Source organism: Quercus robur, chromosome 1 (genome assembly GCF_932294415.1).
Source record: "Quercus robur chromosome 1, dhQueRobu3.1, whole genome shotgun sequence".
NCBI classification, from domain to species: domain Eukaryota; kingdom Viridiplantae; phylum Streptophyta; class Magnoliopsida; order Fagales; family Fagaceae; genus Quercus; species Quercus robur.
Window position 1 is genome coordinate 6,858,561 of NC_065534.1, and position 19,704 is coordinate 6,878,264.

The 19,704-nt window shown below is 37.2% G+C and overlaps 3 protein-coding genes across 3 annotated transcripts; all 3 read left to right on the top strand.

The window, feature by feature from the left end:
• Positions 1–1,572: 1,572 nt before the first annotated feature.
• LOC126718305 (UDP-glycosyltransferase 92A1-like) lies at positions 1,573–3,425 on the top strand. The gene has a single exon (XM_050420434.1). It carries the CDS (start codon positions 1,668–1,670, stop codon positions 3,150–3,152), a length of 1,485 nt encoding a protein of 494 aa, XP_050276391.1. The 5' UTR covers positions 1,573–1,667; the 3' UTR covers positions 3,153–3,425.
• An 8,638-nt stretch (positions 3,426–12,063) lies between these two features.
• LOC126702007 (uncharacterized) lies at positions 12,064–12,768 on the top strand. The gene has a single exon (XM_050400901.1). It carries the CDS (start codon positions 12,064–12,066, stop codon positions 12,766–12,768), a length of 705 nt encoding a protein of 234 aa, XP_050256858.1.
• Positions 12,769–17,948: 5,180 nt separating this feature from the next.
• On the top strand, positions 17,949–19,704 carry LOC126718299 (UDP-glycosyltransferase 92A1-like). The gene has a single exon (XM_050420420.1). It carries the CDS (start codon positions 18,116–18,118, stop codon positions 19,598–19,600), a length of 1,485 nt encoding a protein of 494 aa, XP_050276377.1. The 5' UTR covers positions 17,949–18,115; the 3' UTR covers positions 19,601–19,704.

The following is a 19,704-nucleotide window of genomic DNA, read 5'->3' on the forward strand; positions in this document are numbered from 1 at the left end:
TTAGTGGAAGAGTGATACTATTTTGTAGGAAATGTTTTAGGTTATAGTTAGAGATTTATTTTTATAGTATTATCCTCAAGTTTTGTTTTTGCTTAAACTTAAGGAATAGGAGTATTTTTGAACTCTTAGGAAAAAAAAAAAAAAAAACAGCAACGTGGATTTGTTTAACTTGTTTTTTTTTTTCTTTTTTCTTTTTTATAAAGAAAAAAACAATAAATGTATAGTTGCTTCGAATAAGTGGGTTAGTAGGAGAGTGATCCTACTTTGTAAGAAATGTTTTAGGTGAGAAATATAAATGTATTTTTACAGTATTATACTCAAGTTTTGTCTTTGCTTAAACTTAAGGTGTAGACATATTTTTAAACTATTGAAAAGTCATTTTCAAACAAGGGAAACCCCTTAAATAGTAATATAAGGAAAAAAAGAAAAAAAAAAGCAATGTGAGTTTGTTTAACTTGTTTTTCTATTTTTAAAAAAGAAACCATAAATGTATAGTTGTTTTGAATAAGTGGGTTAGTGGAAGAATGATCTTATTTTGTAGGAAATATTTTACATGAGAGTTAGAGATGTATTGTCACAATATTAACCTCAAGTTTTGTCTTTGTTTAAACTTAAGGTGTAGTGGTATTTTTGAACTATTAAGAAGTCCTTTCCAAACAACGAAAACCTTTAAATAGTAGTATAGGAAAAAAACAGCTGTAATGCAGGGTTGTGGTGAGGTAACGTTGAATGTTAAATATTTTTGGTAGATTGGTGAGACTAATGCGTGAATTTTTTTGAATCCTACATATTTGTTGAATGCTCTTATCTTACCAAATTGCAAAAAATGTGAAAGAATCCATCTCTATTGTACTAACATTACACCCTATAAAAAGTGTCTAACCATATACTATTCAATTTCAATCCTAGACCCTTTCACCTTTGATGTCAAGAAACCTTTAGGACCCTTTGCAACAAGTCCCATATTTTGTTTCAAAAGCACACAACTCCAAGCCAAATACACTGTTAAAGCAATGGCAGAGAGAGAGGAAAACATGGTGCTTTTCCATTCATGGCACAAGGCCATATTATACCTTTCCTAGCCTTAGCCCTCCACATAGAACAAAGCAAAAACTACACAGTAACTTTGGTCAATACCCCCTTAAACATCGAGAAGCTAAGGCCCTCTCTCGAAGAATGATCCTATTTTGTAGGAAATATTTTACCGTGAGAGTTAGAGATGTATTGTCACAATATTAACCTCAAGTATTGTCTTTGTTTAAACTTAAGGTGTAGTGGCATTTTTGAACTATTAAGAAGTCCTTTCCAAACAAGGAAAACCTTTAAATAGTAGTATAGGAAAAAAAACAGTTGTAATACAGGGTTGTGGTGAGGTAACGTTGAATGTTAAATATTTTTGGTAGATTGGTAAGACTAATGCGTGAATTTTTTTGAATCCTACATATTTGCTGAATGCTCTTATCTTACCAAATTGCAAAAAATGTGAAAGAATCCATCTCCATTGTACTAACATTACACCCTATAAAAAGTGTCTAACCATATACTATTCAATTTCAACCCTAGACCCTTTCACCTTTGATGTCAAGAAACCTTTAGGACCCTTTGCAACAACTCCCATATTTTGTTTCAAAAGCACACGACTCCAAGCCAAATACACCGTTAAAGCAATGGCAGAGAGAGAGGAAAACATTGTGCTTTTTCCATTCATGGCACAAGGCCATATTATACCTTTCCTAGCCTTAGCCCTCCACATAGAACAAAGCAAAAACTACACAGTAACTTTGGTCAATACCCCCTTAAACATCAAGAAGCTAAGGCCCTCTCTCCCTCCAAACTCCTCCATTAACCTCGTTGAAATCCCTTTCTCAAGCTCTGACTATGGCCTCCCTCCCAACACTGAGAACACAGACGCTCTTCCTTACTACCAAGTCATCCAACTCGTGGAAGCCGGCATTTCTCTCAAGCCATCATTCAAGAAGCTCATTGAAAACCTCACCGAACAACAAGGCAACCCTCCACTTTGTATCATTGCTGACATTTTCTTTGGATGGACTGCAAGTATTGCTAAAGAGCTCAATGTGTTTCATGCAATCTTTAGTGGTAATTGCGGGTTCGGCTTGGCTTGTTACTATTCTCTCTGGATACACCTGCCTCACAGGTATGTGGATTCTGATGAGTTTTCTTTGCCTGATTTTGCTGAGGCTTCAAGCATTCATGTTTCACAGTTGGCAAAAAATATAAAAGAGGCTGATGGTACTGATCCTTGGTCTATCTTTCACCAAAAGAAGAATCTTCCAGAGTGGGTGAAATCTGATGGGATTTTGTTTAACACTGTGGAAGAGTTTGACCTTGTTGGATTATTGTACTTTAGGCGCAAACTTGGTCGGCCTTTTTGGCCTATTGGGCCGGTTCTTTTATCCACAAAAAGGCAAGCTCGTGCTGGCAAAGAAGGTGGTATTAGTTCTGAGCTTTGTCTTGAATGGCTTAACACAAAGCCTTTTAATTCTGTTCTTTATGTGTCTTTTGGCTCTATGAACACCATCTCTGCCTCACAGATGATGCAATTGGCTATGGGATTGGAGGCTAGTGGCAAGAATTTTATTTGGGTAGTTAGGCCACCAATTGGGTTTGACTTGAACTCAGAATTCAAATCAAACGAATGGTTGCCGGAAGGATTTGAAGAGAGAATAAAGGGATCAAAAAGAGGGTTACTAGTGCATAATTGGGCACCCCAGTTGGACATTTTGTCTCACAAGTCTGTTTCTACATTTTTGAGTCATTGTGGGTGGAATTCAGTGCTTGAATCGCTTAGTCATGGTGTGCCTATTATCGGGTGGCCTATGGCAGCAGAGCAATTTTTCAATGTGAAGTTGCTGGAGGAAGAGTTGGGAGTTTGTGTGGAGTTAGCTAGAGGGAAGAGCTGTGAGATTAGACATGAATATATAGTTGAGAAGATTGAGTTGGTGATGAATGAGACAAAGAAAGGCAATGAAATGAGAAGTAGAGCTTGTGAAGTGATGGAGATTATTAAGAATGCCAAGAAAGATGAGGAAGGTTTCAAAGGGTCTTCTGTAAAAGCCATGGATGACTTTTTCAGTGCTGCATTGTCAATGAGGAAGAAGACTATGAAGGAACAGGATATTGTGGCCTGATTGATGGAGAAAGAATTTTGGAAGAATGGATTTTGGGTAAACATGGAAACTTTTTTCCATGTTATTTCAATCTTTGTCTAGATTTTGTGACTTTTTATCTCCATTTTAGACAGAGTGATAATTACCCACTATGTGTGTATGGGACAGCTAAAATCATGTTTTGAAAAACATGATTTAAAATATAATTGTGAACTGTATTCATTTCATAATTATATTTGCAATTTAGCTGAAGTGTGTGCCACAATATATATGCAAAAATAACTTGTGTTTTAATCCGTGTTTAATTCTAGTATAACAGCATATATTATAAGTGAGAAGAGCAATTGAAAATAGTGGGTCCTACTAATGGTTATGTTGTTTGGCACCTGCTTTCACAAAACAGGTTTTAGAAAACTGTCCTAAAAAATTATTGTGCAAAATAGTTTTTTTTTTTTTTTTTTTTTTAATTAACACGCATTTTCATTTTCTGTTTTCAATTGCATTTTTGTAATAAAAAGAAACTACTATATATATATATATATATATATATATAATTATAAGATCTCTCTCTTAACAAAGACTACTGCAAGACCATCACCCTCAACTGGAGTTGTGAGATCACGACCTTTAACACTGCAACCAAGACTTTCCATGATTTGGGTTCTCCCTCTTTTTAGATCTAAGTTTAATGTTCTTGTTATTAGGTCAATATTCTAGTGCTTTTTTTTTTTTTTTTTAAGGTGTGTCCATAATATCTAGGATTCAAATTGTTGCGCTCTTATCTTGATTCCCCATGAATAAAGTCGTTTATGACATCAATGGCAAACGAAAAAAAGTTCCTCTTCCCAAGGCTCTGCCTATTTCCTTCATGTTGCAGGTTTATCTTGTGGTTTTAAAACTAGGCTTGTTTGGGCAATATAAGATTGAAGCACACGCATATGTACCATGCAAATTTCCAGGCGATAGTATTGTAAATATATGTCACTCCCTGTCCCGTCCTATGCTACACCACATAAAAACTTTAGTCTAAAAAGTAACCAATTTTTTTTTTTTTTGGTTGGATTTTGAGCAAAGAAAAAGAGAGGAAGGAAATCTTATTCTGAAGGCATATATTCTTTGATTATACATCCAGCACTTATGTACGTTTAAATTAATTACCTTTACTAAAAGGCTTATTTGTTTAATAATTTGTTACTGAAATTGATACTAGTGTAGAGTGGTATATAATTAAATAAAAAAAAAATTTAAAGAATAACTAAATAAGCTATAATAACTATAAATGGATCATTAAACTCCGACAACGAATAGGCAAGGCTGGCCCAACATAGTTTGAGGCTTAAGGCGAAAATATTAAATTGGCATTTTTATATCCAAATATCACTTAAAAAATATTTAGTTTATTTTTTATTTCAAATCTATAATTAATTCTTACTAATTAATAAGACTAATTCACACCAAGTGAGCTAATGATACTTACTATGTAAGTTTTACAAACTAACGTGTCACCAATAAAAAAATTTTAAAAAAAAGTTATTCAAAACTTTTTTTTATTATATTATTTGAGTGGCACCAATCTTATTCCTGTCACATTAGTTGTAAATTTTTTGTCATAAAATTTGTATTAGTTTTAGCATTTTTTATTCACTTAATGGTGAATTGGTAATTGTATTGTATTTCTATTAATTCATAATTTTTTTTTTTTTTTTTTTTGTGTTTGGAAAAGTTGTTAAAGTTACTACAAATTTTATTATAAAAAATTTACAAATTGATGTAACATTTCAATAAAAATAAATAAATAAGTATTGAATTACTTATTGTGGTCGTTGGCATTTTATAAGACCTATGCGATTAAAAAAAAAAATAGTGCAAGTAACTCCCTCTTTTTTTTAATTAAAAGAAAAAAAAAAAAAAAAAAAAAAAAAACAAACAAACAAACAAACAAACAAACAAAACTTACTGCCCCATATTAATTTGGGGGCCTTTATATGTTAGGGAGCCTTAGGCCATGGCCTAAATGACGTAGGCCTAGGGCCGGCCCTGTTAATAGGATGATTACATTAGTTCTTATTATGTACAATACATATGATTTACTTAACTTAACTAATTAGGTGAATAATGTACATTGCACATAATAAGACACATGTTATCTTTTTATTGGTAATTGAAACCTAAGACTCCAAATACATTTAGAGTTAAACTTTTTTTTTCCAAATCAAAAGCTAATCCGAGCTATATATTTTAATGTTGAAAACAACATAGTAGAAATGAGTTTATATATCTTGTGTAAGAACTACTTCGAAAGAGGTGTTTATTTATTATCCATTGTCAATTTGTCACATACCATGATCCGACCTAAAAAATACCTGACCCGAATCCAATTTTATTTTTAACCAAAGCAAAAAAAGGGTTGACCCGAGAGAGAGAGAGAGAGAGAGAGAGAGAGAGAGAGAGAGAGAGAGAGAGAGAGAGAGAGAGAGAGAGAGAGAGAGAGAGAGAGAGAGAGAGAGAGAGAGAGAGAGAGAGAGGGAGAGGGTATAGTCAATTTTAGGGATTTGAGATTTTTGATATGAGATTGTTTTGTGGGTAATTTTTTAGACTGAATTTGCATTTTATCCAGTTGATTTTTTATTTGTCTAGAGGTTAATAATAAAGATAATTGATTTTGTTTAGACCAAAGAGTTTTTTGGGTACCAATGTTTACAATGATGTTCCAAATTTTGTGCTCTTTGGTCACAATGATGTATCAGATTTTTGGAGTTTCATCTAAAACCTTTTTTTTTTTCCCTACTACACCTTCTTTTCAAAATTTTGGAATCACCGTTCCACTTGGGGGTCTTAGAGCATTCACATCAATGGATGCAAAATTTTCATCTATTTTGCACAAAAAAATCTACTTTTTTTTTATTTTACACACCAATTTTTACAAAACACCCATATCAATTTATCTATTCTACACATTTATTCAATAAAATATTCATTCTTTTACAATTTTTTATTATTCTCTCCCTCACTGCCCCTCTCTCTCACAAACCCAACACTCTCTCATAGACCCAACACACAAAGGAAAGTAGCGGTTGTTTTCGTCGGTGTCTGGTTCCGGCGGTTCGGTGATCAAAATGGCTTCGCTTCTTGGATCGGTCTTCTTATGCTCCTCTTAGCACTGAAGATCCAGATCCTTCAGGGTATGCCTTTTTTGTTGTTAATTTTCTTGATTTCTTGTTTGGTTGGTGAGAAAGTGGTGGAAAAGAGTAGAAATAGAAGGAAAGATGATCGGCTCCACTCAAATTTGAGTGAGGTTTATCAAAAATTTATTTATTCTTTTTTTTTCTTCGTGTTTTTCTTGGCAACCAAACAAATCCTATGTAATACTAATTTCTTGTTTTACTTGATTTTGGAAGAAATTTTTTGATGTGGTGTTCTCTGTTGATGCATGGTGTGGCGTTCTCTGTTGATTTGGCGTTCTCTGATGATCAGCAACAGTGAGAGTGAGGTGAGACTGAGAGCAACCAGAGAGACAAAGAGAAGGAGAGAGAAAAAATTATTAAAATATTAATTTCAAGTGCTACATTAACCGTGCATATGTGCACCGTTACTGTAGCAATTGTGTATTTATACATAATTTTACACCCACTGATGTGGGTGTTTTTTGATCAAAATGTGTAAAATGAAGGAATTTTTGTTTAGAAGACTTTACATCCACTGATCTGGATGCTCTTAGGCAATGGCCTAATTGGCCTAAATATTTCATTACATTATTTTAGTAACGTTGTTTGTAATTTTTGGAAAAATGTGTGAGTGAAAAAGTGTATGGAAATACGTGTAATATTATTTAAAAACTGAAATGTGTTGCTTAAACTACCGTACCAAATGGCCGCTTAATTTCCAAAGTCTTTTGTTACTTGATGAGGGACCTGGTTTTGAATCTCGAAAATAACATATGCATAATCCCAGCTGATGCTAAGAGCACAAACTCTCTTCCCTTCCACCTTATCCTCAATCTCTTTATAGCTTCTGTAAGGAATTAACCCGAATTCCCAACCTATGAGAAACAAAAAATAGAGAAAACCAAAGAAAAACAATCACACGCACAAGACAATATTTACGTGATTCGGCAATTTGCTTACGTCCACAGAGTTGCAAGAGTTTCACTATTATCAGGGGAAAAATACAAAAGTGCGGCTACAGTTTTTCTCTCACTCAAGAAACACGACAACAACAAACCCTAATCACAAAATTGCATTTTCTACATCTTGGGCACAGGATTCACAATGTGCTATAAAACGGGCCAAAATTTTTTCAATCTTCCATTAAAAATCACGCAACATTATTCGGGTCAGGTCGGGTCGTCAAACCAGATCAAATAAAACTAGGCTCTACAAAGCCCAACAGCTTCTTTTTTTTCCCTCAAACCCCATTTCAGAAAACTCATCTACTACACCACTTTGCCTTATTACTGACTCTTTTTTTTTTTTGATAATCTGCCTTATTACTGACTTAATACTTTATCCATGATGTACAGATATTGCTAATGATCGAGTTTGGTACTATATTTCATGCCTTGTTTTCTGTAATTGGAGCTTTTGGCTACGCATGTTACTTCTCGATTTGTCTGATGAAAATTCACACTGCCTGATTTCCCAGAGGCAAATACAAATTCAAGTCTCATAAAACCATAAAACCCAAAAATCTTGAGTTTATTAGAAGGATAAAATCCAATATTGCTGGAAGGGTTGCTATGGCCCAAATTTGCTGGTCTCAAAGCATTCGTTGTTTTGTGGGCTCTAGATGTAACTCACTTGAAACCATCTTATCTAGGACCAACCTCAGCTTAAACTTCCTCAAGCCCAAATGTCCATCTCGAATCTTGAACTCCCTAACGCCAAAAATAAATAAATAAATCAGTCTTGGTCTATCCAAGTGATGGTATATCAATTATCAATAGGCCCGCACGACCTTTTTTTTTTTTTTTTTTTTTTTTTTTTTTTAAGGGTTTGCATGGCGTTGAATGAGAATCGAAAATAATTTTTTGGTTTTTGTTTTGGGCCTTTTTTTTTTAATTTTAAGAAACAAAAAAAAAAAAAAATCAAAATTAGTCTTTTGAAAATAAGCTGTCTTTTAATTTTTTATCACACATTTAGGTTGCAATTGGCATTGGCTTAAAAAGCCAGCTTTTTTTTACTATTCAACTTATTTTTGCTACTATTCATGAGTCTCATCTATCTTTTTGGTACTATTTATAGGTCTTACTATACTATTTCAATTACTTTTTAGCTTTATCTAAGGTATTTTTAGCAAAAAAATTTCAATTTCAATTAAATAAGTTGTTCTCAAATAGACTCTTAATATAAATGTTATAAAATAAAATAAAAAACTATATCTTTTAATAAATACTATACAAATAAACTATTGGAAACTATAAAATATTCTAATAAACATTTAAAAGACTAAGATAATCAAATAAAGATAGAGTAATGTTACAGATACAAACTATTTTATAACATTTTTACAAACTGCTGATGTGGCTTTAGTATTTTCCAAAAAGTTATTACAAGTAAAACTGTGATATTGATGATGAGCCCATATTAGAACTAGTAAGAATTTGTCATATTAGCAGTTTATAAAAATGTTATAAAATAGTTTGTATTTGTAGTATTACTCAATAAAGATGTTAGATAAGATAAGGTGAGTAGGTTAACAAATTTTGGAAATTGGTTTGGTAAACTTTTTTAGAGAAGATGGTTTGGTCACCTGAAATGAAAGGACTAATTAAAACTAGACAAATACAAAAATATATCATATAGAATATAAGAAAGGGTTGGATTCCAATTGATCATCAAGTTGAGGAAAATATAGTATTATATGAAATATATTAAATATTACATTGCGTTGATTCTAATGCATGATCATGTTGGGAAAACAAATTAAATAAATTAAGGAGCATGATCGTTATATACTCCCAATGTTCACAGACCATTCACAAAGTGTAGACATTAGTGGGAATTATTTATATATTTCACGTGTATTCAAGTTCAAGACAATTATTATTATTATTATTATACTCCTTTGAGATGCTCTCTCATAGTCCTTCGGATCCAAGCCATTTTGTCTCATTCTTTTTTTTTTTTTGAGAATCATTTTGTTTCATTCTTTTATTCATCTCCATTTGAAACCAGCTACAACCCAAACATTAGAGTAGCAACCTACCGACATTGAAGTCTAGCAAAAAAAAATAAAAAATAAATAGAGTAGCAACCTACCAAAACTAGCGTGTCCCATCAGAAAGACCTGAAAATTAAAGGAAGAGTTGATGAATTTCTTTATGTCTCAGTAGTAGCTCTCAAACTGTTTATTTATTTTTTTTTTTTTTGCAAATTACATCTTACTCACGTAGTTATGTCCAAAATTTAAGTTCCCTATATGCATTATTTTATCCACCTTAAGTTAGTATAATTAGATTTTTTTTTTAACCCACATTTGTTAAAAATATGGCTAAATATGTGATTTTACTTCACTTTTTTTATGTTTCTCTCCTCAAAAAAAACATAAAAATACAAGATTAAATTAAATAAAAAATAATCTAGTAGAACACTTATATCATGGGATTTCAAACCATAAATAGGCAACTTAAATTTCAATAAAACCTTAGGTGAGTAAAATGTCAAATTTAAAACTGCAGGTAAGCAACTTAAATTTTGGCCAAACCACAGGTGGTTAAGTAGTAATTTACCTTTTTTTTTTTTAAGGTTTTACTAATGTATGTCCTTAGGCATTAATAAACCAATTTATAAAAAATTTTATAGAAAAATGAAAAAGTGACTAACTTATTTTGATTTTTCATTAAAAAAAATTTCTAAAATAGGTTATTAAAAGGCATACATTAACCCAAGAATATATATCATAACACATATTTTTCATTAAAAAAAAATACTTTAAAAAAAGCCATACAATACAAGCCTATATAAAGTAAATAATTCAAGCCAACTTTAATAAATTAAGGGTCCGGCTTGCGTCCAATGAAAGTTTTCACTGGACATGTTGGATTGCAGACACGTGTCCACTCTTGGACACGTGTCTGAATCCTGTCATGTCCAATGAAAATTTTCACTGAACACAAGCTTTTTCCATAAATTAATAAGATAAAGATAGGATGTAAATATTGCTTTGACTCATCAAATCTATTGTAACTTGTAAGAAAGAAGCCTAGCAGATTAGCAACGTTACTCACTTCAAAGTTTAGAAAACGTTTGATAAGGGAAGATATTTAATAAGGAAATTATTAGGTGACACCAACGTCTGAAATACTAATTAATTAGCATTCATTTAGCCAGCTCCTGAGATATATCTTATGTATCTTTGAGATATTATGCATATATGCATTTAAAATATTTGCAAATATAGAATTAAAGATTTCATTTAAATAACTTTTTGATCAATTATTAAAATAGATACTAATAATTTTATAAAAATAATCCAACAACTTTTAGGACAGTGTTTATTACACAATGTATGCAAACGAATACTACCCAAAAAAAAAATCAATTTCATTTAATATTCATATTTGTAATTCACTCTGTAAGAGTTTTTAGCCAAATTAATTGTCCACATTCTCCCAAAATTATAATGGCAAGCCTTGACCCTAGGTATCATCAACTAATTAATTGTCTACATCAATAATACATTACATCCTCCCAGACATGGAAGCTTTTCATGAAAAATAATATAAAATATATATATAATTTTAGTAAAATAAAATAAGATAATTCTTAAGTATTTTCAGATCATGAAAATTAATGCTTTCTTAAATCATGTTTATAATAAAATCTACTTATCTGTACTTCAAAAATATCTAAAAAAAAATTTCACAAAAAAATCTATTTATCTGTAATCTAGAAGTTCCTATGAATTTTTTAATAAAATATACCTCGGTGCGTCTCAATTCGAACCTGTTTACAAGTAGAGACCAAAGAATTTGGTCAATATTTACTATTTGAGAGTAGTGGTGAGGTCAGGACTCATGAGCACAAAAGTCCAATGTTTAGTTAGGTGCGGTTTGGATTCTGCGTTCCCTAGGTCGCCTTTTTTTTATTTTTGCCGTGAATGTTGTCTTTTCTGAACAGTATATTATGTAGTATTTACGAAAACTCACAAACATCACTTCTTGGTAATTTTTCATTAAAAATAAGTTTTAAAATACTATTTAAATTATTTAGAAATTTTTTCATTGAAAATAAGTCTTAAAATATTATTTAAATTATTTTACTATAATATTTTTAATTTTTAATTTTCAACTATATCTAAATGGAACCTTAAACTGTGTACCTTCCTTTCCATCATCCCTCTCTCCTTTTTTTGACTCAGCAGAATGCCATTCCAGAAACAAGCATATGTAAAGCATTTGTAATAATAATGGTGTCACAAATACAACAATATAAAATTATAAAGAGCAGTACAAACTCTTTTTATAATTTTTTTATATAAAAAATGCTAACGAGTATCGGTTAATAATCCATTTAAAGAAAATTTTTATGAAAAATGAAAAAAAAAATAATTAATATTTTGATAACTTTTTTTAAATCTCATAAAAGTGATATTAAAACTTTCCTAAAATTAATTATTAACAAATGTTATAAGGACACTCATTAATATGACCATTTTTATATATTTAGACAAGGATATTGTAAGTGGGTTATCCTACATCGCCCAACTGTGTGTTCTTCTTAAAGTTTAAAGCCTATACACAACATTCAAGAGTTACCGACTTTTTTATACTGTGAGTTGTGTGATATTAATACTTGGGCGGATCAGTAGTTTTCTCTCTAGGTTTCCTTGGAAACTTTAGAGGTGAAAAAAGGGGCTTTCATAGCATTCGGGCTGCCGTCAGGCAAACTCTCTCTCTGCATTAGCAGTAGAAAAATCCTACTTGGGAGAACATATGGATGACATTACAGAGAGATGCGCAGGTCTAAAGCTATCACGAAAGGAAGATGTTGAAGTGGAGATCAACATGCCACGGCTAGAGGATGGCCCTGTTCTCATAGGGAAGTTTTGCACGAAGCGGAGAATAAATCTGGAGTCAGTGGCCAGAGTTCTGAAAACAGTGTGGAAGGCGGAGAATGGTTTCGAAGTAAATGACTTAGGCGACAACAAGGTGATGTTTTTGTTTCACACAATGGAAGACATGGACAGAGTTCTCTTGCTCAGCCCGTGGTCCTTTGATAAGTATCTAGTGATCCTGCACAAAATGGTACATGGTGAGGCGGTGAAAGACGCAAAGTTTGATAAATCTCCATTTTGGATCCAAATCCACGGGCTCCCCACCATGTGCCAAACAAAGGAGGTGGGTGAAAGCATTGGAGCTACTCTGGGAAAGGTGGAGAAAGTGGATGCCATTGGGAAAGGTTTTTGTTTGGGAAATTACCTACGCATAAGAGTGCGCCTGGATATCACCCTGCCGCTATGCCGGGGTCGGAAAGTTCGCCTAGGTGAACAGGGACTGAAATGGGTGGATCTCAAGTACGAGAGACTCCCAATATTCTGCTATCTCTATGGGAGAGTGGACCACGACGAAAAGGAGTGCATGCAGGGGCTTCGTAGCAACAGCACCCTGAGGCCAGATGAGAAGCAGTTCGGACCTTAGTTACGTGCGATGCAGGACAGATATCAAAAGCCTCAAACGATAACTACGGAAAAAACTGGAGAAATAAGCACGGGAAGAAAGGAGAGTGGCTTACCGGAAATTCGTCTTGGGCGCGAGAAGGAAGCGAAGCGGACAGAAACGCCGGTGGAGAAAGAAAACTCAAGCAAAGAGATTGGGGTGGGAATCCCGAGGGCTGATGTGGTGAGAGTAGGTGACCTGACTACTCACATCAATCTCAAATCCCCGGATATCCAGCAGGCCTTGAGTTTCGAGCAGCAAATCCGGGATATCGATGCCGCATTAAATGGGGAGGGGATTGATGTCCACTCTGAACCACGCAAAGAGGAGATCGTGACAGAGGAGGAAATCACGTCTCCTCTGACTGATATAGCACGGGTAAAGAAGGAGAGAGCCATCACAAATGGGCTGGTTCAAGAAGCCCAACACCACATGCCCATACTTAAAGTTCAAGGCCCAACGTCCATGCATGGGAAGCCACAGGAGGCTAACATGGTCTTATCTAATATTGGGCCGAACTTCAGTTTAGGCCTTGCATCCCCAAAGAAACCAAAAGGCCACACTTCAAGAAAGGCCAAAGGAAGTGAGCTGAAGAAGTATAAAGAAAATAAAGGCCCAATGGGGAAAGAAAGAGCTGCGGACTGGTTAAGAAAACAAGAGCAAGGTGACGACATAAGTATGGAAACGAAAATGGAGATTGATCACTCAGAGGTAGGAGGAAAGAGGAGAGCCCGGTCTCCCTTGTCGGAACTAGTCAATAATGAAGGGAATGGAAAACGGATTAGAGTGGAAGGGGAGGTCAAAGAGCTGGGAAAACTATTAGCTCAACATTTAGGATCGGCAGAGGCTGCCAACCAGCCCCGCCGGGTGCAATGAGTGCCATCAGCTGGAACTGTAGGGGGCTTGGGAACCCCCTAACAGTTAATGCACTCCAAAAGATAGTTTTGGAAAAAGATCCCACACTAGTCTTCCTCATGGAGACTAAACTGGAGACTACAGAGATGGATAATATTAAACGTAAAATAGAAAGACAGCAAGGCCTGGTGGTTCCTAGCATAAACCGGGCAGGCGGTCTCGCCTTGTTATGGAAAAACTCAATGCAGGTAGACATACAGACTTATTCCCCACGACACATTGATGCAGTTATAACTGAAAAACAGGGGATGAAGAAATGGCGGTTCACTGGTTTCTACGGGCATCCGGAGACTGGTAAAAGGGAGGAGTCATGGAAGTTGATGGAAAATCTCAGCCAAAGAAGCAACCTTCCTTGGGTATGCATGGGGGACTTCAACGAAATTATGCATGCCAAGGAGAAAGAGGGTGGCGGTGTAAGACCGAGTGGGCAAATGCAGGCTTTCCGTGGGGCAATCAACAAATCCCAACTAAGGGACTTGGGGTACGTAGGCTCAGATTTTACATGGAGTTGGAGGCTTGGTTGTCGAGGGTGGGTCCGGGAAAGAATGGACAGGGCTCTGGTCTTAACAAATTGGGATGAGTCTTTCCCTGCTGCAAGACTCTTTCATGTTGCCACCTTAGTTTCTGACCACTGTATCCTAGTTCTTAAGGAAACAACCTACCCAAGAAAACAAATGCAACGTACCAAAGTGTGGAGATTCGAGTCCATGTGGCTTGAGGATGTAAGGTGTAAAGAGGTGGTGCAAGGGGCGTGGGACATGGGTAAGTCCAGGGGTTCTTCTTGGCCTCTAGAAACTTGCATTGAGGAATGCCAAGTCTCTTTGAAGAATTGGAACAAGCAAACGTTTGGCCACGTGGGAAAACAGGTTGCTGAGCTTCAAAGGAGAATCCAAGCTCTTGAGTCCATGAAGGGTGATAACACGGTCTTAGAAACAGTCCATGCAACAAAAAAGGAATTGAACAGGTGGCTTGGCATTGAAGAAGCAATGTGGCACCAGAGGAGCCGAAACAACTGGCTGAAGGCAGGTGACAGAAACACCTCCTTTTTCCACACCAAAGCCTCAAATAGGCTCCGCAGAAATACCATCAGCAGGATTCTGGATGCAAATAACTTGTGGCATGAGGACTTGGAGCAGGTCGGAAAAATCTTTGTAGATTATTTTGATCAACTTTTCTCATCCTCTCAACCAAGGGTGGAGCGTGAGCTTTTAGATGCTATAACGTCCAAGGTCTCAGAAGGGAGGAATGCTTCCCTCACTAAAGACTTCCACGCAGGGGAGGTAGAAAAGGCCCTAAAACAAATGCACCCCCTCACTGCTCCAGGCCCCGACGGTATGCCTCCCTTATTTTTTCAGCAATTTTGGCCCACGGTCAAGTCCATTGTTATTACTACTGCTCTGAATTTCTTAAACCATGGTATTGCCCCCCCTAAGTTCCATGATACTCACATTGTTCTTATTCCAAAGACAAGGAACCCTAAAAAGGTAACTGATTATAGACCAATATCTCTTTGCAATGTGGCTTATAAAATAGCCTCAAAAGCTGTGGCAAATAGAATGAAATTGGTTCTGCAGGAAGTTATAGGGGAAAACCAAAGTGCGTTTGTGGCTGGGCGTCTCATCACCGACAATATACTGGTGGCACACGAGCTGATGAGTCATATTAGCAAGAAAAAGAAAGGTAACTGTGGGGAGATGGCGATCAAGCTCGATATGAGCAAAGCTTATGACCGCGTCGAATGGGGTTGCCTACAACAAATCATGCAGAAACTTGGGTTCCACGATAAATGGATTAGTCTTGTGATGCGGTGTGTGACCTCGGTAAAATATGCAGTTCGTGTCAATGGGCTTCCATGCGGCCACATCCAACCAACCCGTGGTCTTAGGCAGGGTGATCCACTATCACCCTACCTCTTCCTCATCTGTGCTGAAGGCTTATTGGCCTTACTTCATCAAGCCTCCAATCGAAAATCCATCAAAGGGGTGGCTGCTTCAATCCGGGGTCCAAGGGTGTTACACCTTTTCTTTGTGGATGATAGTTTGGTGTTCGGGAGAGCCACGGTGAGCGAAGCAAAGGAAACCCAACGAATCCTAAAGGTCTATGAACTCTCCTCCGGCCAACAATTAAATAGCAACAAAACCTCCTTGTACTTTAGTCCAAACACTGATAATGCAACAAGGGAGAGGGTGAAACTCTTGTTCAGTGCTCAAGTCATCAAACCCCACGAAGCCTACCTCGGATTGCCATCTCTTGTGGGAAGGTCAAGAAATAACACCTTCGCCCATCTCAAGTAGCGGGTGGCTAACAAAGTGTCGGGGTGGAAGGAGAAGCTCTTAACACATGCTAGAAAGGAAGTCCTAATTAAGTCGGTAGCCCAAGCAGTGCCCTCGTATACAATGAGCTGTTTTCTGCTCCCTAAGAAATTGTGCGAGGAGCTGACAGGAATGATAAGACAATTCTGGTGGGGTCAGGTAAAGAATGAGAAGAAAATTGCATGGCTGAGCTGGGATAAAATGTGCATGCCAAAGGACAGGGGAGGGCTGGGCTTTCGGGACCTGCGGAGCTTCAACTTGGCTTTGCTGGCTAAGCAGGGTTGGCGGTTGCAAACAAACTCTTCTTCCCTGTTCTGCCGAGTATACAAGGCAAAATACTTCCCGCATTGTAGTTTTGTCGAGGCAACTATGGGCCGGAGTCTGTCTTATGCTTGGAGAAGCTTGATGGCAGCTCAAGGAGTAATCGGAAAAGGGATGAGATGGCAGGTGGGGTCCGGAAACAAAATCAAGGTGTGGAGGGATAAATGGGTTCCTAGGCCGAGTTCATACAAAGTCATTTCTCCTGTGTTACAAAACTCAAAGGATGCTCTGGTTTGTGAGCTCATAAACAGAGCAACCAATGAATGGGATATCGACAAGCTCGGCCAATGGTTCATTCCGGAGGATAGGGACACGATCTTAGGCATCCCCCTGAGTTCTTCCATCTCCAGTGACCGGTTGGTCTGGGCAGCCACTAAGAATGGGAAGTTCACGGTGAAAAGCGCATACATTTTGGCGCTTGAGGAGCTTAAGACAACAGGGCCTGCTGACTGCTCAAACGTTGTGGCTAGGAGGAAGTTATGGAAGACAATTTGGAGCTTGAATATCCCACAGAAAATTAAGCATTTTGCATGGAGAGCGAGCCGAAACATCCTCGCTTCAAAGGTAAACTTGGCAAAGAGGAAGATAACTCCGGACGGTGTGTGCGATCTTTGTGGGAAAGATGAGGAGACCACCGGCCATCTTCTTTGGCTCTGCAAACATGCTAAGGAAGTTTGGGATTGCAGCAAGTTCGTTCTTCCCTTCGACTTCTCTACGAACGGTAATTTCCTTGATGTTATTGAGTGCCTACACCGACGCGAGCTTCATCGACCTGAGCTGTTGGAACAATTCATTTCGGTCTGCTGGGGCATATGGAAGAACCGGAACGACCTCCGAATGGGTGGCAAGGGCAAGGCTGGTCGCACCATCCTTAGGAATGCCTTGGTGCTGGTTGAGGAGTACCGTGTCGCAAACGCTCCAAAAACAGAGCACTCGGTGGTTCCTGCCAACCCGGTTTCCTGGCATCCCCCAAGCCACGGTTTCTACAAAGTAAACATTGACGGGGCGGTCTTCTCAAACAGGAAACAAGCTGGGGCAGGGGTGGTCATTAGAGATGAAGAAGGCGAGGTGATCGCTGCCCTCAACAAACGGTGGAACTTCCCACTAGGTGCAACAGAGGCCAAAGCTAAAGCTTGGGAAGTTGGTATTTTCTTTGCCAAAGACGTGGGGGTCAAAGAGGTGGAATTTGAGGGAGACTCTTTGGAAGTGTGCAATGCTCTCTTAGGCTTGGCTTCCCCTCCTTCATCTGTGGCTAACGTTCTTTCTGGTTGCTTAAACCATGTCTCTGTTTTTAGGCAGTGGAAGGTGTCCCACATCAAAAGGTAGGGAAATGTCCCTGCCCACTTACTAGCCCAACATGCTTAATATGTTGGTGATTATGTTGCATGGCTAGAGGAATGTCCTAGCCTGATTGAGCACGCTTGTGCTCAAGACAAATGTAATCTTTTTTCGTCAGTGCAATGAAGCTAAGTATTTCCTATCAAAAAAAAAAAAAAAATACTTGGGCGGATCAGGATACTGTGAGTCATCCAGAACATTATTACCTTACCAAATTGCAATAAATGTGAAAGAGTCCATGTCCATGGTACTAACATTACTCCCCATAAAAAGTGTCTTAACAACATACTATTCAATTTCAACCTAGTCCCACAAATCACTAAAAATCAGAGAAATTATTTTCTTTTCACCTTTGATGTCAAAAAACCTTTAGGACCACTTCAACAACCCCCATAATTTGGTTCAAAAGCACACTACTCCGAACCAGATACACTGTTAGAGCAATGGCACAGAGAGAGGAAAACATAGTGCTATTCCCATTCATGGCACAAGGCCATATTATACCTTTCCTAGCCTTAGCCCTCCACATAGAACAAAGCAAAAACTACACTGTAACTTTGGTCAATACCCCCTTAAACATCAAGAAGCTAAGGTCCTCTCTCCCTCCAAATTCCACCATTAACCTCCTTGAAATCCCTTTCTCAAGCTCTGACTATGGCCTCCCTCCCAACACTGAGAACACAGACGCTCTTCCTTACTACCAAGTCATCCAACTCGTGGAAGCCAGCGTTTCTCTCAAGCCATCATTCAAGAAGCTCATTGAAAATCTCACCGAACAACTAGGCAACCCTCCACTTTGTATCCTTGCTGACATTTTCTTTGGATGGACTGCAAGTGTTGCTAAAGAGCTCAATGTGTTTCATGCAATCTTTAGTGGTGCAGGTGGGTTCGGCTTGGCTTGTTACCATTCTCTCTGGATGAACCTGCCTCACAGGTATGTGGATTCTGATTTGTTTTATTTGCCTGATTTTGCTGAAGCTTCAAGCATTCATGTTTCACAGTTAGCAGTAACTATAAAAGAGGCTGATGGTACTGATCCTTGGTCTATCTTTCACCAAAAGAAGAATCTTCCAGAGTGGGTGAAATCTGATGGGATTTTGTTTAACACTGTGGAAGAGTTAGACCATGTTGGATTGTTGTACTTTAGGCGCAAACTTGGTCGGCCTGTTTGGCCTATTGGGCCGGTTCTTTTATCCACAAAAAGGCAAGCTCGTGCTAGCAAAGAAGGTGGTATTAGTTCTGAGCTTTGTGTTGAATGGCTTAATACAAAGCCTTTGAATTCTGTTCTTTATGTGTCTTTTGGCTCTATGAACACCATATCTGCATCACAGATGATGCAATTGGCTATGGGGTTGGAGGCTAGTGGCAAGAATTTCATTTGGGTTGTTAGGCCACCAATTGGGTTTGATTTGAACTCAGAATTCAAAGCAAACGAATGGTTGCCAGAAGGATTTGAAGAGAGAATAAAGGGATCAAAAAGAGGGTTACTAGTGCATAATTGGGCACCCCAGGTGGATATTTTGTCTCACAAGTCTGTTTCTACATTTTTGAGTCATTGTGGGTGGAATTCAGTCCTTGAAGCGCTTAGTCAAGGCGTGCTCATTATTGGGTGGCCTATGGCAGCAGAGCAATTTTTCAATGTGAAGTTGCTGGAGGAAGAGTTGGGAGTTTGTGTGGAGTTAGCTAGAGGGAAGAGCTGTGAGATTAGACACGAAGATATAGTTGAGAAAATTGAGTTGGTGATGAATGAGACAAAGAAAGGCTATGAAATGAGAAGGAGAGCTTGTGAAGTGATGGAGATGATTAAGAATGCCATGAAAGATGAGGAGGGTTTCAAAGGGTCTTCTGTCAAAGCCATGGATGATTTTTTCAGTGCTGCATTGTCAATGAGGAAGAAGACTAAGAAGGAACAGAATATTGTGGCTTGATTGATGTAGAAAGAATTATAGAAGAATGGCTTTTGGGTAAACATTGAAACTTTTTTTCCATGTTATTTCAATCTTTGACTAGATTTAGTGACTTTTTATCTCCA